Source organism: Berghia stephanieae, chromosome 5, assembly GCF_034508935.2.
Source record: "Berghia stephanieae isolate SIO BIC M18660-M18661 chromosome 5, UCSD_Bste_1.3, whole genome shotgun sequence".
Taxonomy (NCBI): domain Eukaryota; kingdom Metazoa; phylum Mollusca; class Gastropoda; order Nudibranchia; family Aeolidiidae; genus Berghia; species Berghia stephanieae.
Window position 1 is genome coordinate 59,685,728 of NC_088364.1, and position 25,961 is coordinate 59,711,688.

The window sequence follows — 25,961 nt, forward strand, 5'->3', positions numbered from 1 at the left end:
ATGATTGAAAATCGAACAAATTTGTTTGAATTTCCGTTCATATGAACTCAAAACACTCAAAACTTTTGAACGAAATTGGCATGTTTTGTATTTTAGACGAAAGAGCGTGTTTGTATATGATGGCGATCCCCCCTCCTGATCGTCCATTTCTTGGGAACTATTCCATCTTGTAGCCGGGAGGTGTCATTTCTTTCATTTTAGGTTCATCACCGAACTGACGCAACCATGATTCAGTTATATATAGAATATTGATATCGTGTTGATCTATGACATCGATTATATCGAATGTCTTGTTTCTCGATGACTGTGCGTTAATATGGCCAATACAAATGTTATGATTTCCATGACTTGGTCTTGTGTCATTTGTCAATATTTTCGTTAACGTCTGTGGTGGTCGAGTTGAACGATGACAGTTCACTGGACGTCGCGGGACTGTTGTTTCAATAACATGTTGTTTACGTCGACCACCACGTTTACAGACAATCTTTTGTTGATTGTAACGGTGTTCACGTTTGAGGCAGGAGTGTGTGTTTTCAATTTGTAAACAATAAAAGTGCAGGGTGAATAAAAGTCCAACGACAGCCGACAGTAAAAATTGGTTGTGAGAACGAGTAAATCTGGCGGGGTCTGGTGAAACATTGTAATATAGTCCGAAACAATTTTGATAAAAATGATGTCGAAACCGTATAAAATATAATTAAAGCAATATCACAATGGTATCTTACGTGTTGTACAAAAATCCTAGAATAAAAATTGAATTGAAATAAGACGTGTAAATCCTTGAAATCTGTAAAAATTGAAGAGAAATGTCACAACAAAAACACGTCTTGCCTGTTAGGCAACTACACACTAACTCTTAACAGCAACACTGATTTATTTTTTTTCATCCAGATAATAGTTTCCCAATTGTTAATGCAGAATAAATCGTTTCCACCAATCAAGCTATAATCGCATAACATTAAGACTAAGATCTGGTGTTAGGTTAAAGTAAGATTGAATCTCGCTTTTTATGGATTAAATTGCATTGTTTGGTCTTTTAAAAATAACACACACACACACACGCACAGAGCGAGGTCCATCCACTGGTTGTATTGCAGAGACAAACCAGTTACCGGAGTTACCGTGTACGTAGATCCTGAGGCTAGGTGCCCGTTACTGTGTAGGTAAACACTGCCTTTCCGAAAAATAAAACTGAAAATAATGTTCGGCAGAGAAACTGAGTAAATCGGGTGAACCAACAATCCCATTCTTTTAAGGTGGCATTTTTATGGACCTCCATTGGAGGTGTACAAAAACGTACCTTTTTATGCACCTCCGTTGGCGGCGTAAAAAAAAGCATCGTTTTTATGCATCTCTGTTGGCAGTGGTGGTTAATTAATGAAAATGTTGCTGCATACGTCCATGAGGTTTAAATAGTTTTAGATTGTATCTAGATTAGCATGCTGCTTAGTGATTATCGATGTACGTTTATACAATTATATTGAATTAAATTGATTTTAAAAATCAAAGGTAAACAGAAACATGGCACACAAATACTGATCTCAAATAAATAAATAATTTTAGAAAATTTAAATCGAAGTTTTTTTAAAAACATGATAAAAAGTTTTTGAAAAACAAAAAGAAAAAAGAAAAAAAACAAGCATAACAACAAAAATTATGTCTTATGAAAGTAAACTAAAAAAAAAAATGTCCACAATGGGAATCGAACCCTGTACTTTCATGGTTAGAGTCTGACAGGTTGTCCACTATGCTATGGAGCCACCGGACTATTCATCAAATTTAATAAGGTCTTTCTAAAACATTATTTTACCTCCTATGCAACTTCTATTTTCTGGCTTTCTGGCTTTCTATTTCGATTTTTTAGATTATTATTATTTTTATTTAAATTAGACATCCTACAGATGTCACAATATAACTTTTGTCATATCCAAATACAGAAACAAAATATCGCTGATGAAACTGGTAGAATGTGCATGCGTAACGGAGGTGCATAAAAATGATCCGTTAAGATACACCGTAAACGGAGGTGCATAAAAACACTACGTTCTTTTAAATACTTGATGTAACTCCAGTGATAAAAGTCTACCTATTAAACTTTAGAAACTGATGGAATGGTTAGTCATGCAACCTGAACTTGAATTTTGATGATCTTGATTCTAGAATATAATATAATATAGCGCTGTGATTATCCCTGTCTGGGGATAATGAAAATTCGTTATCCCCAGACACATATTTGAAACTCCACTCTTTTAAACAATTATCCACATTCCAGAATATGGAATGTTTCCGAATGCACATAGAAATAATAAAATATCTATAAAATCATAAAATTAACCAACATTAAATCAGTTGTTACTACATATATACACAATATGTGTCGACTTCGAAGTGGGTGTCATGGCCGAATGGTTTAGTCGTCTGCCCTGGAAGTTTTACCAGAACCGACGTTGTGGGTTTGAATCCTGGCTCCGCCCCTTTTTTTTTTTTTAATTCCGTCTTCTTTTTACAGAACGTTGCAAGGGATAAATGTCCCATCCATCCTCCCCCCACCTTTTTTTTTTGTGCGAGTCTATTCTTTTCTACTTTTTGTTTGACCTTTTGTTCCGTTTCTTAGCATGAATTTCTTAAAATTGATTTTTATTTTTTTTAAATTATTTTTTGTTTTTTTTTTCTCCTCTGTCTGATCATTTGGTCGCTCTCTGAATATATCTGTTTGTTTGCTTTTTAATTATTTATCCTTTTTAGACACTTTTTGAGATCGGAGTGGGGACGAGTATGACAATTTGCTAGAAACTAGAAAGGAGCCAAGAGAGATAGAGAGAGAGAGAGAGAGAGAGAGAGAGAGAGAGAGAGAGAGAGAGAGAGAGAGAGAGAGAGTTTAAAAAAAAAAGAGGTGGGGAGAGGATGGATGGGACATTTATCCCTTGCACCGTGCTGTAAAAAGAAGACGGAATGTAAAAAAAAAAAAAAAAGTGGCGGAACCAGGATTTGAACCCGCAACGTCGATTCTGGTAAAACTTCCAGGGCAGACGATTAAACCATTCAGCCATGACACCCACTTCCAAGTCGACACATATTGTATATGTATTGGTAACAACTGATTTAATGTTGGTTAATTTTATGTTTTTATAGATATTTTATTAACTTTCCTTATTTCTATGTGCATTTGGAAACATTCCATATTCTGGAATGTGGATAATTGTTTAAAAGAGCGGAGTTTCAAATATCTGTCAGGGAATAACGAAATTTGGTTATCCCCAGACAGGCTATAATAATAATATTTAATATTTAATATAGCGACTTACGGCGACGGTACTACCGCAAACTCGGGGACCCGAGTCTCTCTTGCTTAGTTTACCCTAGATACGGTCTGCCGCCTGGAATGATGACACCGGATGTTGCTTATTGTTGTATGCCAGATTCTTATCGTTGTATGCCAGACTGGCATTTTCTTTTTTATGTGTTTTATTATTATGTGCGAATTTAATGTATAATGTTTTTATACGTTTTGAACCCGTTTTTGAACAAATAAACGTATATTTGAAAATGGGTAATAAAAACAGTAAAACATTTTTTTGACGTGTTCAATCATTTGGATTTCACGTGGGGTTCTTTGCCGTGTTTTTTTGTCTGGTGTGTTTGTGTTTTTCACGCCGCGGCATTTCGATTCTCATCGTTGTATGCCAGATTGGCATTTTCTTTTTTTCGTGACCAGCATTTTCTACAAAATTATGTGTTTTATTATTATTATGTATGTACATGAATATAATATGTATTATGCGAATTTAATGTCTAATGTTTTTATACGTTTTTGAACAAATAAACGTATATTTGAAAATGGGTAATAAAAACAGTAAAACATTTTTTGACGTGTTCAATCATTTGGATTTCACGTGGGGTTTTTTGCCGTTTTTTTTTTTTTTTTTTGTCTGGTGTGTTTGTGTTTTTCGCGCCGCGGCATTTCGATTCTCGTAATGGCGTTACAATTATTATATGCTCATGCGAGGACAGAAGAAGACGCTATTCTCTTTCTCCAGACTAACGGGTTATTAACAAGAAATCCACCAAATTGTGCGACTTGCAACCGAGTCACCACTCTTATAAAGAAAAGTGCCACAAGTGACAACAGGTACTGGCGTTGCCCTACCCACAAGAGTGTCAAAGTTCCCTTAAGGAGAGGATCGTTCTTTGAACATCAGTGTCTTCCTCTGAGGAAAATTGTTGAGCTGCTCCTTTTGTGGGCTTTCAAGGAGCCGATTCTAAACAGTACAGGGCTCACTGGAGTGAGTGAAAATTCTGTTTTACAGTGGTATGGTTTTTTTCGAGACATTTGTTCGTGGTGGCTTTTGAACAACCCGTACCAAATAGGTGGTCCAGGCCTCACAGTCGAGATCGACGAAAGTCTAGTGGCCAAAAGAAAAAACAACGTGGGCCGAGTTGCTGAGCAACGGTGGGTGTTTGGTGGTGTGTGTAGGGAGACGGGACAGGGATTTTTAGTGGTCGTGGATAACGACAGATCAGCGGCTAGACTGTTGCCACTTATTCAGGAGCACATCGCCCCTGGTTCCACTATACACAGTGACGGCTGGGCTGCATACAACGGGATAGCCAACCTCCCAGTCCAACCTCCATATCAACACCTGGTGGTGAACCACACAGCTAACTTTGTTGACCCCCAGACAGGCGCATGCACCAACACTATTGAGTGCTATTGGAAGAACTGCAAACGCAGGTTCAAATCTATGCTGGGTGTCCACAGTAGTCAACTGGAATCTCATTTGGATGAATTTATGTGGAGGGAGCTATACGGGAAGACTCACCAAGAAGCCCTTCGACATATTATTCTCCATCTTTCGCAGTGGTATCCAGTATAGGGTGAGTTATAAATACTGTTTACTACTAGTATATGAAAAAAAAAACCCAACAAAACAAAACAAAATCCAGTCCAGATCTAATTATCTACTATGAATCTAGAAATAGATATATTTAGATCTCGAAGCGATCTAAATTTTATATTTTAAAAGATATTAGATCTAAAAAAAAATTAATTAAAAAAATAAAAATTTTGGCCAAAAAAAAATTTGGATCTAGATTTTATATTTTAAAAGATATTAGATCTAAAAAAAAAATTAATTAAAAAAATAAAAATTTTGGCCAAAAAATAATTTGGCCAGAAATTATTTGGGGTCCCCGAGTTTGCGTAAAAAATAAAAAAGATTTGGCCAGCAATTTTTTGTGTCCCCGAATTTGCGTAAAAAAATATAAAAAATTTGGCCAGAAATTATTGGGGAAATTTTTGGGTCCCCGAGTTTGCGGTAGTACCTACGGCGACTAGCGACACATACCTAGCTTTGTTTTCTTGTACTTCTCAATACGTGAGCTGTGACCACCAATCTGGGTATCTAAACATTCCAGTTCGTAGGCTTGAACTTGTACTTGGTGATTATGGCTCATATTCCTATCACATTCCGAGCCTCTTGGCACCTTGACTGAATTTGCATTCATATCAAGCCCAAGCCCAAGTCCAAGCGAATCAGTTTGAGTTTGCCTCGACATGACTTCGCCTACAAGTAAGGTAAGGTACTATAAAGCAATTCCTATTCATTCGCGATGACTGTTATTATTGTAATGGAATCCTATTGTTAATTTGAACTAACCGGTTTGACAACCGACTCGATGTTATCAATGTCACGTTTTCATGTCAAATCAATAACAAATAAGGAACAAATAACACCTCATCCTAATAACTAGTTGTTGGGTGAACGGTTCCGGTTTCGGTTTTGAGTTTCGCGATGAGTTCATTGGGTTGAAAGTAGAGAGTAACTTCCCTTTGACCTACAAAACCATATCGTGTTTCCAGGTTGGCTGAATTTTTGCCAAATTGGCGGATTTTCGCGTGGCTGGGAAAATATGATCTGGCGGATGGCGGATTTTTGATGATTTGTATACATACCCTTTAAAAAAGTATAAGTATGGCAATCAAGTCTAATTATTTCTTCACCCCCCCCCTAAAATGACGTTTAGGATCACCTATTGTGAAACTACTGTAGGCCTAGATCTATATTACACAACCTAATTCCGATTAACTTTGTGGGGTTCCCTATCTCCACAGTGGGCAGGGAGGTACATACCGTGTCTTCTATCCCCTTATATCTGTTTTCCGACATGCTTTTCTGTCTTTGTCTTGGTATGAGATTGTTTGGTTTGTCCCGACCCTGGCTGGAGTCTTTGGCTGGGAGGGAAACAGTCAAATGCATGGTTATTATTTTGGGAGATGATATTTTTACTGGCGCTGATATAACCTAAATGTGTTGCAAGCGCCCTAAAACCCTTAAAAACAAAAACAAACAATTCCGATTAACCGAATGTGAAACAATATCCGACAGTCGCTCAAACAAAATCGAAACTCCGAATCGTCATGCCTTTAGAAAGGAAACAGTTGTAAATAGGTGAATAGCGTTTGGTAACAATTTTTATTCTGAGACAATACAATATTGTTGATTATAAGTGTTTTAAATCAAATGGCGGAATTTTTTTTGTTTTTTTTTTTGAGGATTTTGGGCAAAAGTCACAGCTGAAGAAGGATAAAGTTGGTGGATTTTGGCGGATTTCTGGCATAAAGTTGGCGGAATTTTTGCAAAGGTACCTGGCATTACTGAAACCAAAACAAACTGAAAGTGAAGGCCGAAAGTGAAAGCACCTTTAAGAGTCCGAAGCCTAAGGTTGTGATTTTACTCACACCGATTCAGACGTGAAAATTGTAATTTTCAGTCTTGATCTGCGAATCTGATTGAAATATTTAAATTATGTCGAGCTTGTCTACTTTCTCATCCAAACCCAATGTTAAACCACCCCAAAAAGGCAGTTTTCCTCTTGATCATGACGGTAAGTCCTATCTATAGTTACTTTGGTAAAAAATTCAAATTGGGTTGAGCTCAATGAAACCTATATCATTTTAAAGTGCTTTTCAACACGATTCTAATGATACCAAAATTGTGAAAATCAGATAAGCAGAAAAAAAGTTATGTTAGTTTAAAGGCTGAAAAATGGTCTTCTATTTGCCTTTGTTATTTACTGACGGACTTTGTGACCTGAAAATTGTTGCATTTCCGGTAGTAACCACCATTTGGATTTCAAAACTGGTCTAAAATGGCCGCTAAGATTTGAGTAAGGATTTTACTGGAACGAATTTCATGGATGCGGTATACAACTTTGCCCTGAATTTAATTTTATAAAAAAGTTAAGATGTTAAATAAACGTGCCAGCATGAAATTTTGATTTACCAAGTTCTAATCTTTTAATTATCCAGAGCTAAATTATACCCTATATTATCCATAATCAAAAGTTATACTAAATTGTCATTGATTTTAAAATAAACTACACCAAACGATAGAGTAATTTCTCCTGAAGAAAATAAGACATAAATCATTAAAATCCATCCATAAACAAAAAATCTATGGAACTTTTTCTGAGACCCATCACTCAAAAGTCAAAAAAATCGGGTCACAGCCACCAGGCCATTTATCGGCTCCCTGCTGGAGGGCCAAATGGACGTTTACCAAAGTACCTACTATCTAGTCCTAGCCTGCGAGAGCTGCGCCGGGGTTACCAATATTTAGCTTCCTTACCAGGACCAATCATTCGTTTGGACAGAAAAATAAATAAAAAACTTACCGCTTACCGTCAAAAGCAGTTTAGATATGAAGATGCTTTTGTTTTCTATAAAAAAACATTCGGTACTAGACAATTCTTGATGAATTTCAAAAGTTGTATTTGAAATTATATCCTAAATTTTTTCATGATTCATTCCTCGCAAAATCGTGTGTGTTTACGTCTGTTTACAATGGTGCCGCGCAAAAAAACAAAGGTTTTTTAAAAAGTTTATTGAGAAAAAGATACGGAAAAAAGTGTCCCTAGATAGGTATGCAATTTGGTGCATTAGTGCAGTAAAAATTGGTGCGCAAAATTAGTTCGTAGCGGATGCGAGACTCTGTGTGTGTGAGTGTGTGTGTGTCTCTTTTTTTTTTTGGGCGTGCCTACGTACACGGTAACGGGGCATCTAGCCTCAGGATCTACGTACACGTAAACTGGTTTACCGTTGCAACACAAGCAATAGATGGTCCTCGCTGTCGTGACTGCGCGCGATTGTGTGTGTGTGTGTCTGTGTGTGTGAGTTATTTTTTAAAAAATCGAAACAATTTTAACCATTAATGGCGAGATTCGATCTTACACCCCCCAAACTCCAGATCTTAGTCTTAATGTTATCATTAAAAGACAAGCTTTGCGATTTATAGTTTAATTGAAGCCCGAGTCGAAATATACTCTTACTACTGCTCTCTTGGTGGAAACAATTTTTTTTTCTGCGTTAAAAAATATTATAAATGAAGACTATTATTTGAAAACAAAAAAAATCAGTGTCACTGGCAAAGGGTTAATTGCAGTTCTCCTGCATCCTGTGAGACTCCTACGGCACTTGCTAATCATAAAAAAGGAAATAGCAATCAACAATACTAAGTTGAAAAAAAGGAGGGGGGGGGGGGGGGGAGGGAAGAGAGCAAACCCAGTAGCAATGCAACCTTTAGCGGTGAAATTCGATCTTTGATCTAACACCAAATCTTCTTTCATCAAAAGACAAGTAACGGCAAAACGATTTTATAGACAATTAAAATCCGAGTTGCGATAGTCTGACTGCTCTCTTGGTGGAAACGCTGTATTCTCCGTTAACAATAATAAAGATAAAAGCAAACTATTATCTGAAAGCAAAAAATTTGCTTCACTGTTAAGGGGATAAGAACACCTGCCAGCATCGTTGACATGCTCTACATCACCAAGGTCACCAGCGACACGTCTCCCTTTCGTGTTCATGCAACCCCCCCACCCTCCACTCTCACGGTGGTGGTGGCGGCAGATAAAAAAGGCCTTTTTTCTTTCATTCAATCAACTTGACTGCTGTTGGACCCTAGGCCTCTCTACAAGTACAAGAAATAATACACACTTTTTTTCTGCTCCAGCGAAAATATCTACCCCCCACCGGTCTAATTATTTGTAGCAGACGACAAATTTCTCAAAATGGTCACATGACACTGTAAAAACAACACAGGAAGTCCATGAAAGCTTATTTACGGCATTTCCTTTGAACCGTGTAAACAACAAAATTTCGTTTTCATTCGACTCAACGGGTCAGATTGGCTGGTATTTTTTAACGAACTAAAGTTCTGAAAAATCAAATTGTTTCTTAGAAAGTTGAAAGATGCTAGTTTTTGAAACAGAGGTAGGTTTTAAAAATAAAATATTTATCTTTTACTTGAATGTGTGCTCAAGGCGAAGTGGACGTTCAGCGGAGGTTGGTAGGCCAAAGGCCCACCTCTCTAGATAGTAGCAGCCTAAATAAGCTTTCGACTTTTGATAAGTCAACGCTGTGATTATTATTAGGCTGTCGTCATACACAGACATGTCTGCCAATAAAGAAAATTGATTATTATTACCTGCCTGGCAATAATTTAAAAACCTGGACTTTTGATTATTGGCGGACCCTGACACTGACTACTGTCTGGAGTCTGGATAACCAATTTTCGTTATTGGCAGACACATGTACCAAGTTGGCAGAAAGATTTTATGCAAAATGCCAATATAGTCATGAAAAATACCAAATATTCTGAAAAAAATGCCAGTGGTTATTTGTGTCCCAAATCAGTATTAATGTTATATTAATAGATATCAAATGATATTTGTTACAGTTACAGTGAATGACATATTCAGTCAGATGGTGAAAAGGTTTGAACTGAGATATTGCCAATTTAAGTTAGAAGATCAATTTTTATCAAAAATGAGTTCTTGTCATAAATGATTAAATCAACCCTGTTTGTACATCTCATCTTCGGGAAATATCAAAGCTTAATTTCACTTCTGAATATTTTTTACAGCTAGTCAAGTTGAAAAAGTATGAAATTTGAGAAAAGTTGTTGGATCCCTTTCCCATTCATCCGACATAACTTCATGAAAAATCACCCGATTTACTTTAAATAAAGATTAAAATGATCTGGGGAGCATATTCTATCAGAAAATACAAATCTGAAATATTCACCTTCCGACTGATTATGTCATGCACTGACACATTTAACACAAAATGAAAGTAAATAATACTGATCAAATGTCAAATCCAGCTTTATTTTTTATTTTTTAACCCTCTAGTGTTTAGATTATTTTGGGGGAGTAGATAATGAGTTCCCTATGGCCATGTCAATCATGTAGACATCCTTTGATTATATAAGCATAGCTGCCAACCGTTCCTTACAAAACGGATTTGTTCCGTATTTGGCTTCCTGAGTCCGTAAGTCCGTATTTTTAGTTCAAAATCCGTATTTTGTAATTTTTGGCTAATTTGTGGTAAACAAGGCATGTGAGTCTAATGAATTACTATTATTATTATTAATACTACTATACTATTATTGTTATTATTATTAGTGTCCAGCGAGAGATGATGAGAAGGGTTTAAATCAACACAGCATAATATTCTTCATTCCCATGTAAACTAGCTCTATAATTTGAATTATACTTCTCTATCATAAATGATTTTCAACAATTGAAAAAAATCTAGTTGAGTATATGACGCCAATTTTCACTAAAACCTTTCATAATGTATTGGAGATTTGCATAAAATATGCATGTTGGCCTCGAATATACTTTTAATGTTCTCATATAGTATTGATACTTTCACTATTTGTTACAAATATTGTGTTAATTAATAATAAAATTAAATCTTGATTGAAAGGTATTCAATCAGAAAATCAATTGCTTATATAGATTAAACATTACAATGATTATTTCTCTTTATTAATTTATGGAATATAAATTCAATCCTTTAAAAAAATGTTGATCTGATTCTAATTTTTTTTTTTTTTCAAGCAAGCTTTTATAACGGTTTAGATTCAATTGAATTAAGTATACTCCGTTTTTAGGTCTTTTTATCTTGTCAAAGTAAAGAGGTAGTAATTCTCCAATATTTAGAGTTCAATTTACTACAACTACTATTACATACTACTTAAAGATCATTATGTTGCATGAAAGAAAATATATACAATCGCCTACTTTTTAGCCAATCTCCTTTATTTTTATCTTAAAACCCCCTCTCAAGTGATGGACCAGGTTGGCAGTTATGCATTTCTAAACATCCTAAGTTATTTCATTTTACAATTGTGCTTGTATATTTGTCCTTATCAAAGTTAAGGCAGTTGGATTCTTTCTTTATTTTGTCTGTTCTGAAATTTTGATCTCATTGTGGAATTTATCATTTCATAACGGTTCAAATGAGCTGGAACCTAACCCGATAATTTAGAAACATTTGGACTAGCCTCTGTTATTTTAAATGTGTTAGTAGTAGTAGTAATTAAAAAGGCTGACTTTTATATGTTACAATTCGAAAGGGGGGGGGGCACGTCGTCCCCTCATCCCGAGTTTAGCAAATGGATCAATGAAATTTAAGTTTTTGTCACTTTGATCTGAAAAGGTCAAACTGGCATTTTGCATTTTTGTTTTCAACCAAAGAAAGTTGTTAATCATCAAATCTGTTCATAGTCCACCAACCATTAAAATTTTCACATGAGAGATACACATTCTAACATTGTTGAGATGTGTAGGCCTATTCTCTCAGGCACTGGTCCACACATCGCACTGACAGGGTATTAACGGGTCTCACCCCACCACCCCCCTTTTTTTTTTTCCACCATCTTGAAAACCCCGGAATAACAACACCACTGGATAATGGCATTATTTTCCGATCCCGAGCGATGTAGTGATCCAGAGGTTTTACTGTACCTTCCAAATACATATAGAAAACTGCCATTTATGGATGCCAGAGAACTTAGCCATGTTGACTAGACAAGATTACATGAACCTAACCAGGCCTTAGCCGTCAGATCACATTCAGCGCGAAGTGAGCATAGCCACAGCATCAATTGAAATAATGAATATATTAATGAAATTTAAACGTTAGAATAGATTAACCTTTAATTTATGATTATTAAGAAAAAGGAGCTCCTGGTGTCATAAATGATCAGTGTGACAAACAGTCCTAACAATAAGAGAGTATCTGCCTATCCACCCCCACAATGGTGGATTCATGTTAAGAGTTGCCATTGGCTTGGGAGCCTTGTAAATAAATGATAAAGTAATAAATTAATAATCAATTAACAAATAGATAAATAAAATTTATTCATCCATAAGGAAATCGTCATTACTTTGAGCAATTTTAGTAAGCAATATAAAAGCGAGTTTTTTGGGGGTTTTTTTTAAACTATAAGAACTTCAGATTAAAGAATTAAAATCTGATTTAATGTTTTATATGGTTCTGATCCATCATGTTTTGCTGTTCTGTATATTTCAGGAGAATGCAAAGAATTTATGATCAAATATATGCAATGTCTTCGTATCAACAAGAGAGAAGCAACAAAATGCAGGGAACAGTCCAAAGACTATCTCAACTGTAGAATGGAAAAGTATGCTGTATTTAGCTGTTTTATAGAGTTCGTTATGGTAGCCAATATACTCTCATATAAGAAAATAATAAATGAAATTCTCTTTATTCATCCTATAGGGGAAATTTGTCTCTAGGGTCTGTTTCAAGAGAAGACTGGCATAACCCAGGCGTCAGCCGCAGTGCAGCACTGCAAATTGAGCTAGGTCGGGGGACTTGCTCAAGGCTAGTAGGTTCTACGGTTCCCGGGAAATGAGAACCGCAAGAAGTGGTTCTGGTTCCAAGAACCAGTTCTTTTTCGACATTGGACATTCTCGAGGAATCGTTGGGACCGTCACACGATGGGAACTGTGCCTGCATTAGATGGCAGTAGAACTGCTTAGTGGAAGTGGGAGCAGAGGTGGCGTTTTGCCTCAAAACATAAACATTAAGCATGTGTGTGTGTGTGTGTGTGTGAGAGAGAGGGTTGATGGAGCAGGTCAGGTCAATGTTAGGGAGTGAATGGAAAAGGGATTGTTAATATTTTGTGTCTTTGGCATCCTGGGCCATTCCCTTTTTTCTCTTTTATATTTCTACGTTTGGATAGAACGCCAGTCTATCGCAAAGTACATTTCGCCAGATCTTATGGACCCAGCTACCCATTCACTGCAGGGTAGACAGGGAGATCAGAAAAAAATCTGGACTGCAACCGGGATTGATGTCGGTCTCTTTGCATGTAAAGAGAGTGCTCTATCAACTGAGCTATCAGATCCCCCAAATATTCTAATGGGGGTTTTAAAAATACAGATGTTATAATTGTTATTTTTGAAGAAAGTTATAAAGTATGTGAAACTCATATTATTTGATTAGTTAAAACACCAAAAGAAATTTAAATATTATTGTATTATTAAATTACAATGCAATAGAAAGGAGTGGTGACAACAGATAGACAAAAATAATTTTTTAAATCGGACCTGCTAGGTTTGAAACACACACACACACATAAACACAAACACACAGGGGTGATGTCGTCAAAATAGATCAGTGTCATTGCGATCATTTGTATATAGTAAATTTGGAAATTTATCCCGAGTAATGGAATCGTCCAAGGCGTCACGCGACCCCTCTCCCCCCCCACCCCACACACAAGAGGGCAGTTAACTGCGAGGAGAGAGATTGTCATGTGCTAGGGGGGGTTGGTGCGATTAATTAAGTGGGATGGGTGGTGATTGGTGAAAGAGAGGCGAACGACTTAGGCAAAAGAACCGAGGAAAGGCAATAAGGAAACTAGAATCGCTGAGACTGTTAAAATAGAAAGGTGAGAAGTGAGTACCGCCAACGGTTCTTCACCTTGGAACAGGTCATCAGTTTTCAGCTATGGAATCGTGGGACCAGTCCTCAGCGCGGCACTACTCAAGGCCACATTGCGCGGTGGCAGGTGGTCAAACTCAGTACCTTTCAGGTACAAAGCAAAGACCATAGCACTGAGCCACGCTTTGTCCTGTATTGTTTTCAATTAGAGCAAAGCCATAAGGTCCAGGGCTAGGGAGCCTGAGTTTGATCTCAGTTTCTATGATAGATTTCAACTAGCACAAAGTACTCTCTGCCAGAATCAATAGACATAACCACATAATTAATCACTGCTGGTTGGGCATGGGGGTTCAGAGAAAACCTGGATGACACCTTCGCTTATGAGAAGAAATGTTCTACAAGCTGAGTTATGAGAATACCTTTTGAATTGAAGCAGAGGAGTAACAATCAGTATTCGGTTTGGTTTCTTTGGAATTGAAAAATGTATCGAATTTTGGTTTTACTTTTACTTATATGCTTAGCGATGATTTCCAGCACAGGTCCTTATGGATCCTGTACGCTGGACTCCAGTTGTTCTTTATCAGGAAAGGTACTCATGCAGACAGTGTTGACCTTTTGTGTTTAGTCAGACAGTATTTCTTGCTCTTTCTAGAATTTATCAAGTTTATTTTTCTACGAGTTCAAACTATTTGCACATATCACATATGATTTCATAGGACGAACTATTCCACAACTGAACAACTCTCACATTAAAAGTATACTTTCCAAAATAGGTCCTTGTCCTATGTGGACAAAGCTCCCTACTGATCCCCCTTGTAGCATAATGCCTGTGTAGATATCCATACTGCATCTTCACAGAATATCCGGCCTCCCTGTCATAAGTGCCTCTTAGTATTTTGTTTACTTCTATCATATCATCCGGAACTCTCCTGTAACTCAGCCTTTGTTACAAGTCCATTTTTCAACATTTAAAAATATTATTATTATTATTATTAGTATTATTATTATTATTAATTATTATTATTATTATTATTATTATTATTATTATTATTATTATTATTATTATTATTATTATTATTATTAGTATTAGTATTATTATTTATGTTTTAAAAAATTTCAAATGTTTTCTTATTTGTTTTATGATTTAATCATTTCTATTGAACTCTGCCATGTTGGATGGCTGTAAAAATTACATACTTGTTGAACCACCCTTGTTCTCCTGACAAAGCCAGTAACTGTATAACATTTTTTCTTCAGCATAATTTCAACTGTCAATAGGAATTCATGCTGTCATGTTGTTTTGGTTTTTAAAAAAAAATTTTTTTAATTGTTTTGTTTTAAACGCTTTTATGCCTTTTTGTTTAATTTTCTTTTCTTTTTTTTTTTTTTTTTTTTTTTTTAATTTCTTTTTTTAGTTCACATTTTTGTAGGTGAACCGGACAACAGCTTGTTTCTCATGAGGTCAACAGTCATCAATTTCCCTTATTCATCCTATTTTTGAGGCCACCATTGTTTGGGTTTGGCATATTTCAGCTGAAGCTTGTGCTGGCTTGGGTTCTAAAACTTTTTCTTTTTTAACCAGTTAAACGTTTCTTTAAAATGTAACTCCGTAGAATTATATTGCTTTGTTTCATGCTGCATGTTTGAGTGAAAGTTAATCGTCTTGAGCTTGTTGAGATCTGAGTAAGGTGGTGAATAAAAACCATAGATTATTATTATTACTATTTTTATTATTGTTGTTATTATTATTATTATTATTATTATTATTATTATTATTATTATTATTATTATTATTATTATTATTATTATTATTAATATTAGTAGTAGTAGTAGTAGTAGTAGTAGTAGTATTACTGTTATTGTTATTATTATTATTATTAGTAGTAGTAGTAGTAGTAGTAGTAGTAGTAGTAGTAGTAGTAGTAGTATTAGTACTGTTATTGTTATTATTATCATTAACTACCGTATTCTGGATGAAAAACACATATTTTAAGAATTTGGCAAGAAATCTCGCCCTTCATAGATCAATCGATTTAAGTTACCCCCATCTTGGTATAAACTCTCAAACCTGGGACTTAAGGAAGGCTTTGCAAGGTACCAGGTATGATATTTTTTACCAAGATGAGAGTCATTTAATCAATCGGATATTTATAGGACGAATTTTCTGGCCAAATTTTTAAAGACATATTTTTCTAGACTGCGGCAGTTAACTGGCTAAATTTAAATTGCTATCAAAGTTTTTAAAGCGATTTTTCCTAAGCATTTCTTTTACATTTCGTTTTGTTTTACTTCTTCTCTGAAGGAATTTAATGCTGAAAGAAGACTGGTCCAAGCTTGGTCTGGCTGACGTGAAACACGAGGAGAAAGAGAAGAAATCATGACAAAAACCTGACACATTCATCATTATTTTTTATTGATAAGGAGAAAACACAGATTATACTGTATCATTATAATATGCATAGACTCATAGACTATCCATGTTATTCTTCGTTTTAAAACATTTTTGTGCTCAAGAAATTTTCATCCTCAAATCCGTATGGTTGTCTTTAAAAGAAGAAAAGAATTTAATGGATAATGATATGCATATATCAAGTCATCAAGTCTATGTTAACCATTATGTAGCATATAACCAAAGAAGAAAAGAAGTGAAAAATAAACATTTCCAAATAATGGTTTTCTGAATTACCATGATAAATGAGATAATTGAAGCATCAACCGTTTTATAATGCAAATATTTGTTATTAATTGTATGAAAATGTTGCTGCTTGAAGCTTGAAGGAAAAAGCAACGATGAGAATTGAAATGTAAGCTCCAATTTATTAAACGAAGACAGATACTGTGGATGTTTCGGGTTTCCCCATCATCAACAAAACACGATGAATGAAACATTAAGGACGAATGAGAAACGTGTGAATTGTGTAGTTAAGGTAAATAAACTAAAACAATGATGGGACAGGAAATAGAATGCCCCTAGATTTAAAAAAAAAAAATAAAAGTTCTTCAGAGCCATTAGGCCTGGTTTATATAGTGTTAAACAGACAATAGTAATTGCTTGCTATCCATTGGATAGGACGCTAGTCTATCGCAAAGTACTTTCCACCAGATCTATCAGACCCAGCTACCCAATCATTGCTGAATGGACAGGTGGGGGGGGGGGGGGTCAAAAAAAATCTCAATTGCAGCCAGGATCTGTCTCGGTCCATTTGCTTGTGAAGCGAGTGTTCTACCAACTGAGCTATCAGGTTTTTCTATAGATAGATTTTTAAAGTGTAATGATATCCTGACGACATTGATAATTTGTAATGTCAAATCGTTAAATTTGTGATTCAATCAATGTGAAAAAGAAAACAATTTGATAAGGAATAATGTAATTGAGGTATAAATTATACCCCTCCACCAAGGCACCATTAGATACCGTCGCCTAGGCATCTTGTGAAGGAATCTTCTTTCAGCTTATCCTGCATTTTGCAGGGTTGTCATGATGAATGCCACATTTCCATGCATCTCGGTTCAGATGCCCAGTTTTTTTTCATATCGTCCTTAACCTTATCCAGCCATCTAGTCTTTGGGTGTCCCTTTTGCCTCTTTCCCGCTAATTGTAAATCCAATACAGTAGAACATGGAAGTAACGTACTCGGAAATAGCGAGTAAAATCTAAATCCCCGTTTTTTCTCTTATTTGAGTCAATCAAATTAGCATGCAAGTAGCGAGTATGAAAAAGAGGTCAACTCGGAAATAACGAGCATTTCCTGCCCCAGCCTAGGACTTCGAGCGAAGTAAAGCAAAACACCAGACAAGGGCGATTTAAATATTTTTAGCCTAGCTTCTTTTCTTTTCTTATTTTTCGTTACGGTACGAGTAATATTACATAGTAGCCTAGTCTAGAGTACATAGTAGTAGTAGGCGAAACAAATTTGGGTGGGGGTTGGGTGTGTGTGTTTGTGTGCGTGTGGGGGTCAATTATTCACCCAATGTGGTGACACGCGACGCGCGAGGTAAGCACTGGCACTGGCAGCCAACATGTCAACATGCCTCACTTCGCAGCATCGGTCAGCGAGAGAGGGGAGCGTGGAACCATCATTTCAGTGGGTCAGTGATTGAGTGATGCGCTTGCTTACCTCATCAAACATGCCTAGTGCATACAAACACTCGCACACACACACATACACGAAATCTTGATGGAAATGGAAGGCGCGGATCAACTTCAACCTGTGGCCATCATTACGTAGTTAACGAAAGCCGTGTTCAACCCCGCCCTCACCCCACTTTCTCCACACACAGTCATTTGCACGCACGCGCGGCACACACACACACACACACACACACACACACACACATTGTCTTTCCATATTTTTGTATGGCCGAGTGACCTTTCCTGGCAACTCGGGAATAGCGAGAACTCGGAAATAGCGAGTAATCAGGAGTGGACCCGTCGAACTCGCTATTTCCGAGTTCTACTGTACTTTCCTTCCCACGTATTAGTCTTTGGGCCACCAGCACACCCCCCCCCCCCCCCCCTTCCCTTTGGGGGAAATTTGTCACTATGTTTTCCTGATATAGCAGGTCTTAAGGTATAAAAATCCACTTCTTATGGTTTTATAAAGTGTAGCCTTACTTGAGTTATTGCCCCTGAAAGGTCATTTAGTGCAAAAATCAACTGTTTTTTTTTAACAATCAAAATTGAGTTCGTAATCGATATATTTTTATGCATGAAGACTTTCACGGCAGTATCATGCTTAATTTAGCATAGCTGCCAACCGTTCCGTTAAAAACGGATTTGTTCCGTATTTGACTTCCTGAGTCCGTCAGTCCTTATTTTTAGTTCAAAATCCCTATTTTGTAATTTTTGACTAATTTGTGGTAAAAAAGGCATGTGAGCCTAATGAATTATTATTATTGATCCATTATTATTACTATTACTACTACTATTATTGTTATTATTATTATTATTATTGGTGTCCAGTGAGAGCATAATCTCCATTTGTGTAGCTCTTTAATTTGAATTATGCCTCTATCATAAATGATTTTCAACAATTAAAAAAGTTTCATTCGTTTATATGACGCCTGTATTTTACTCAAACCTTTCATAATGTATTGGAGATTTCCATAGAATATGGATGTTAGCCTCGATATACTTTGAATATTCTAAGACAGTATTGATACTTTCACTATTTGTTACAAATATTATTTTGATTAAGAATAAAATTAAATCCACATCTTTGATTGGAAGGAATTCAATCAGAAAATCAATTGCTTATATAGATCAAACATGACAATGATTATTTCCCTTTATTAATTTATGAAATATATAAATTTAATCCCTTTAAAAAACATCTTCATCTGATTTTAATTATTTTTTTTTTCAAGCAAGCTTTTGTAACGGTTTAGGTTCAAGAAAAATAAGTATACTCCATTTTTAGGTGTGTTTATCTTGTCAAAGTAAAGAAGTAGGAATTCTCTAATATTTAGAGGTGCATTTTACTATAACTACTATTATAGTATACTACTTAAAGACCATTATGTTGCATGAAAGAAAACATATATGCAATCGTCTACTCTTTATCTGAACTCACCTAATTTTTACCCCAAAACGCCCTCTCAAGTGATGTACCAGGTTGGCAGTTATGCATTTCTAACCATCTTAAGTTATTTCATTCATTTTACAATTGTGCTTCTTGCATGGCTTACTCTACTCAGGCCTGACCAACGTGCGGCAGTAGACAAAATGTGGAGGCGATAACAGGTTTATCTTAACAGTTGGGTTTTTAATGGTAAACAATGCAGTTATCTAATAAAATCATTAATATACTCATTTAGGCACTGTATGAGTACTATAAGCCATTTAAAAAGCCAGAAATATTATTTTTGAGAAAAAAATAATAAAACGAATTTGAATACAAGATTTACCTCTATGATAGCTTTAAAATCTTTTGTTTTGGCTCCTTGTCAGATGGCATGTTGGACAACTTGCAGTAATTGTTAAGCAATATGTTGCTCAATATGTTACAGTGGTGCTCTTTAATTTGAAAATCAAACATTTCCGAAATTTTATACAAAGTATTACTTAATGAATTTCGACACACGTTATTTGCAATAGACTGAAAAATAATGTAGGAAAAAATTGTCCACTGACAGGTTAAATCATTTGCCTTCTTCAAACCCCCTCTGTCTAAATTTGATGTATAAGATCCAAACTTATTAAAATAGGTAAATAAAACGTCCTCCTCTTCACCTGCGTGATCCTTACGTGTGACATAACCAGCAATGTATACTAAACTTTGTTTTACTTCATCTTTGACGGAAGATTCTAGATCTGGGAAATTGTCAACAATTTCACAAACTTCTTCTGACCACACAAATCCACATTTGTCACAAGAATGACCTGACTCAGAAGAAAGCTCGTCAATATCAAAACGTAGACGAAGTAGTAATTTAGTTTGAAAGATATTAACTTTTTCAAGAATTTGCTGGACATTAATGAAATAAGTACCACCACTGCCTTGTCTCAATTTACCAAAAGCTTTTTCTATGGGATCAGTTGTAAATTTTCCAAGAAGAACATATTCAGAAGACTCCAATAAATACTTTGTTAGTTCAATAATTCCTTTACATGTATGCTGAATGGCTAAAGAAGTATCACGAGTAAATTTTTTCTCTCTTTTACCCTGTTGGCTTTGTAATTGAGAAGCAAAATCAGAAAAATCCTTAAGTATTTTTAATCCTAAATCTTTATCAGTAGAAATGGCTGCGCGTAATGGATCTTTGAATCGTTTGTCTTCAAAGCGTGATTTTACATTCATAATTTTCCAAAATTCAATTACCTTAGATATAAAATTTACTGTTCCGTCCACATTTTCATCTTGCATTCCAGGGTGTTCTATTAATGCTACCTTAGTCTCCTCACAGAAAACATTCAGACAGGTTTGAACTTTTTGTCTCTCAATAGGTTTGGGATTAGCAGACTGATAATTTAATTTTGACATCTTCACTAGACTTTCATCTTCCATTTGCTGTAGTTTCTGTATGTGTTCCCATTTAGCTGTAAATTCATCTCCATTATCCTCAAAAACAAGTTGTCCCGTTTTTTCTGTGAGCCAGTTATTTCTTATGTTTTTAACTATATGTACAAAATCGTATAATAAAAATATATTGTCGGTTGTCTTCCAAGGAGATTCTAAAGAAAATAATTTGAAAAACGATTGATTGATTCTATTATTATCACAAATGATAGATACTACAGTTCCACCTGCTTTTTTTATATTATTCAATAGCTCATTTGTTTGATCAAACATAAATTGTGAGTCCAGGTTACGCACAGGCAGCATTTTAATTAAATATGATGGACCACCAAAAGGTGAAACTAACATAAACCCTAAAACTGTTGTTGCAAGTTCTTCTGGCTTATTAACAGATTTTCCGAACAGTTTTCCTCCATGATATGTTAGGAGAGGTTTAACATAGACTTCATCTATCAATAAAATATATTTTTTTTGCTGTTCCTCTAAGGAAGAAAAGACACTTGTTAAAAAAGTTAAATCGCTGGTATTGTTTACTTTAGATGATATTCTGTTTAGGGTGGTTTGGCTTGGTAAACCAAAATCCTCACGAAGACGATTATATAAAGATCGGGAAGTAGCTAAATATTCAAAAGCTCGTACTATGATATCAGGTGAATATTTCACATGTTTTACTGCAACTGTATTCAAAGTTGAACATTGTTCTAACAAAACAGACTTTTTGTGATTCAGTTCCAAAGAATTAAGATAATCTAAAGAAGCCTCAAGTTGTGACCATCGTGCAACTTTTGTAATCCTGTTTCTTGAAAGCGGTGTTATTGATGTTTTTACTCCTGCGTGATATCCATCGAAGCTTTGATCAGGGTTGATTTTTAACATAAACCTTGGAATGCCAGAAGAATGCAAGTAATCTGTTGATTGTATGAATAAACAATTGTTGCTTACAAAAGAATCTCGCAAGGAAATTGTCGACCAGCTATAGAAGAGCACAAAGTATCAAAGTCTACAACATCTTGTTTAATAAATTCATTCAATTCATCTGGTTGATGACAACGAGCTTGACTTTGTAGTTGTTCTAGGAAGTGGTGGTGGTGTTGGTACTAAACTTCTTGGAATGTTATCAAAAATAGAAGGAGGGTCTTTTGGTCTTAATCTTCCTTTGACTGAAATTGTTTCAAACCCTTCAGGAAAATGTTTGATGCAAACAACAGTGTTTGATGTGTTTGGGATATTGTCACGGGGTATTGCTTTCATCCACCTTTCACGTTCTTCTAAATTTTTAGGAAGTCTATAAACAGTAATTTTATCAGTTGATTTATAATTTGAATGGCAACCCGTAACACAACATTTTCTCCCCATGTTTAGTCTAGACCTGTATTATAATTATGGGACCTAATGCAGACGAAGACAACTTATATTCTAAGAAGTCTCTTTACTTTCACTTTGAGTCAGTCAGAGAAGAGTAAGCGAACAGAGTTAGACTAGACTAGCAATCTTGATTATAAAGTTAATTCAATTTAAAAAAGCAGGTAAAATAATAAACAAATAGAGTTATACTTGCATACGATATGAGGAAAAGTAATCCAAAGTGAAATAATACAAATTAGACACAACAGTAATTTGAAATTGACACCGATAGGAGGCTGCCATTTTGTTTGCGGCAGTAAACATGCCGTTCTCTTTTCCTCCTCCGATAAGATTTATACAGGAAAAAACAATAATAAAATTTAAAGTATTTATCTAATATTAATTCTAGTACATTTCGCAATTGAAAAAACACAATATAATGATTGTGGTGTTAAATATAATTTTCCCTCTTTCTTTAAAACCTAATCCAAGTTTAGGGCTGTTACTTTTTACTCCCTCCTTTAATGGGTTGGCATTCTCGCCTCCACATTTTTAACTGCCTGCATAATCGGGAGGCCTGAGTAGAGTAAGCCATGGCTTCTTGTGTATTGGTCCTTATCAAAGTTGAGGCAGTTGAATTCTTTCTTTATATTGTCTGTTCTGAAATTTTGATCTCATTGTGGAAAGTGTCATTTTAACGATTCAAATGTGCTGGAACTAAACCCGATAATTTAGCAACTTTTGGACTGGCCTCTGTTATCTCAAACTTGTTAGTGTTAGTAATTCAGAAAAGTGAGTGGAGCAGGCACTTATGTTGGTAACAACAAGATATGAAGTGAGTAGAAAAGTGCCAGAAGACAATAGAGAATAAAAAATTTTTTTTTTTCGCGGCGGTGGTGGGGTTTGAACCTGCGACCTTAATGGTACGACAACTCCGCCTGGCAGGTGAGAGCGTGGCTCTACCGTGTGAGCTATCCACGAACACAAAAATATTCGTTTCAAACCCAAAGTCATTTCTAGATCCCTCTCTCACCCACTTCTTGAGATCGCCGATTCGTTCGCCACCATCGCGAAGTAATTTTGACCAGCAGTTAAGCTTAATAGCCAATATTCTCATCACAAACATATAACATAGAAACGATTGAGACATTGAGTATGCTCCGGTGTATGGGGTGAATTTTTAATTCAGAAAAGTGAGTGGAGCAGGCACTTATGTTGGTAACAACAAGATATGAAGTGAGTAGAAAAGTGCCAGAAGACAATAGAGAATAAAAAATTTTTTCGCGGCGGTGGTGGGGTTTGAACCTGCGACCTTAATGGTACGACAACTCCGCCTGGCAGGTGAGAGCGTGGCTCTACCGTGTGAGCTATCCACGAACACAAAAATATTCGTTTCAAACCCAAAGTCATTTCTAGATCCCTCTCTCACCCACTTCTTGAGATCGCCGATTCGTTCGCCACCATCGCGAAGTAATTTTGACCAGCAGTTAAGCTTAATAGCCAATATTCTCATCACAAACATATAACATAGAAACGATTGAGACATTGAGTATGCTCCGGTGTATGGGGTGAATTTTTAATTCAGAAAAGTGAGTGGAGCAGGCACTTATGTTGGTAACAACAAGATATGAAGTGAGTAGAAAAGTGCCAGAAGACAATAGAGAATAAAAAATTTTTTCGCGGCGGTGGTGGGGTTTGAACCTGCGACCTTAATGGTACGACAACTCCGCCTGGCAGGTGAGAGCGTGGCTCTACCGTGTGAGCTATCCACGAACACAAAAATATTCGTTTCAAACCCAAAGTCATTTCTAGATCCCTCTCTCACCCACTTCTTGAGATCGCCGATTCGTTCGCCACCATCGCGAAGTAATTTTGACCAGCAGTTAAGCTTAATAGCCAATATTCTCATCACAAACATATAACATAGAAACGATTGAGACATTGAGTATGCTCCGGTGTATGGGGTGAATTTTTAATTCAGAAAAGTGAGTGGAGCAGGCACTTATGTTGGTAACAACAAGATATGAAGTGAGTAGAAAAGTGCCAGAAGACAATAGAGAATAAAAAATTTTTTAGTGTTAGTAATAGTAATTAAAAAGGCTGACTTTTATATGTTGCGATTCTATGAAGGGGGGGGGGGGGGGGGGGGGGGGGCACACGTCGTCCCCTCACCCCAGGCTAAATGAGCGTTCCTTATCTTATTTTTGAAAAGTTGGCAGCTATGATTTAGGCATGATTGCAATACGAAGTGATAAATTTATGTGAATTATATAGTGAAATATGAAAGAAAATGCCCATTTTGTCAAAAGACATTTCCACCAGATATACTTTCTTATATTAGACGTTCTTTCATTTCCTTTTTCAAAAAAACAATAAAAAACCAAGTTTTACGTTTAACGCCCTTTTCATCTCATTGAAGGTTATATAAAAGGCGGCACCTCCATTTTAAAGTCTGTCTGCGATTGAATGTTTCGTTGGTATATTTTGTTGAAATCGACTATTTACATTATTTGTATTGAGATTATAATTTGACGTATCATACACATTAAACAATAATTACATAGTTGTCATATTATTATTACATGGTGTCCTATGGATCAATAAACAAATTATAAAATGAATGGCACAGGATATTCAGTTATCATACATTCCTTACTTTAAGCACGTTTTCAGTTATTGATCTTCATCTGTATCTGAAGAATCTTCATCACTTGGAGAAGAATCAGTATCTGATGGCATCCTTTCACTGTCATCTTCCAAGACATCCTGACCATCATCAATTTCTGACAAAATGTCTTGCAAATCTCTTGGCAAAAAGTCCTCTGCAAACCATCGAATCGCTAGTCCTCCAGATGGTGAAAATCTCCAGCCATTTTCCGTTGGGTCAGGCAGATCAAAGAATTGGACAAGCGAGTTCCTCCACACCAGGGTTTGGTAGTTGGCTCTTTTCATGTGCAATTGGAGAACTTGATTGCAGGGTGGCATTTGTGAAAGATCAACACCATCTGAACTAGAAAGAATGCTTTTTTTGCCCTTAAAACTCTGCCTTACTTTATTATATCTGAGCTTGTCAACAGAGTTGTGTCTTTTCCATATAGAGTGCACATAGAAGCTTCCAATTTAGACTGGCCAGTTGGGCATACTTCTTGTGCTGTTCCAAGCCTGGCAAAGACATCGATTAGAGACTGATCCTTCATAAGAGTTTTCAGTGGCCTTACTTCTCCCTTTCCTGCAAAACAGCTTGTTGTGTCACAGCCAGTAAAAGCGTGGAGGCCAAGAATTGCTTCTCTTAGACATGAAGACATTGATGATGCTAGACTTGACATATTCTATTTGGCGTCGATTATTTCGTGCTCCAGTGTCAAAAATGATCGTTTTATTAATCTTGTCAGCAAATGACAGAAGGAGGAGAAAGACATCTGTATCAGGAGATTAGATAATTATTCTTTTTATAGCATCCTGATTTGAAATATATGAACAATGGAGAATTATTCGAGTATCTGCTTCGTCTTGTGAAGAAAACAGATCTTGAATTGGTCTTGAAATCACTGATCTTCCATCTTCACTTGTGATAAATTCGCACCTATCTTCACATACATAAAAAAATTCTCTGTCTAATAAGTCGGGGGCATAAAGATCCTTTTGAATTTCCGAGAGAAGAAAATTGGTCAGTGTCTTCTATATTGCATCACTAGCCAAAAATGCTTTCCAGTTTGATGGTATTTTCATGGCAGGTCCTTTAAGAAGGAAGGAGTCATTTGTTCGCCCCCTTCTGTCTCGTTCACTGCTCTTTATCGAGTCTGATTTGTATGTGTCTGTAATAAAATGTACAGGTG

General features: G+C 36.0%; 2 protein-coding genes across 4 annotated transcripts in view; one reads left to right on the plus strand and one right to left on the minus strand.

Annotated features, from left to right (window-relative positions):
• The window catches only part of LOC144973336 (inositol polyphosphate multikinase-like), a 37,279-nt gene extending 14,564 nt beyond the window's left edge, over window positions 1–22,715 (minus strand). The window contains exon 1 of one of the 2 annotated variants that reach the window (XM_078915632.1): window positions 22,344–22,715. In XM_078915632.1, coding sequence (XP_078771758.1) covers window positions 22,344–22,449 — 106 coding nt within the window. In that variant the 5' untranslated portion in view covers window positions 22,450–22,715. Of the gene's footprint in view, window positions 1–5,345; window positions 5,810–22,343 lie in introns of those variants that run through there. The other variant, XM_078915631.1, reaches the window with a different exon arrangement.
• LOC144973337 (cytochrome c oxidase assembly protein COX19-like) lies at window positions 6,649–24,746 on the plus strand. 2 transcript variants are annotated; one of them, XR_013645532.1, is made up of 5 exons: window positions 6,649–6,885; window positions 12,383–12,494; window positions 16,065–19,430; window positions 22,717–22,898; window positions 24,202–24,746. XR_013645532.1 is itself a non-coding variant. In XM_078915634.1 (3 exons), exons 1-3 carry the CDS (start codon window positions 6,807–6,809, stop codon window positions 16,141–16,143), a joined length of 270 nt encoding a protein of 89 aa, XP_078771760.1. In that variant the 5' UTR covers window positions 6,649–6,806; the 3' UTR covers window positions 16,144–24,746. The 2 variants fall into 2 exon arrangements, 1 of the variants encoding a protein (XP_078771760.1); XM_078915634.1 differs by having other exon boundaries at window positions 16,065–24,746.
• Window positions 24,747–25,961: the final 1,215 nt, after the last annotated feature.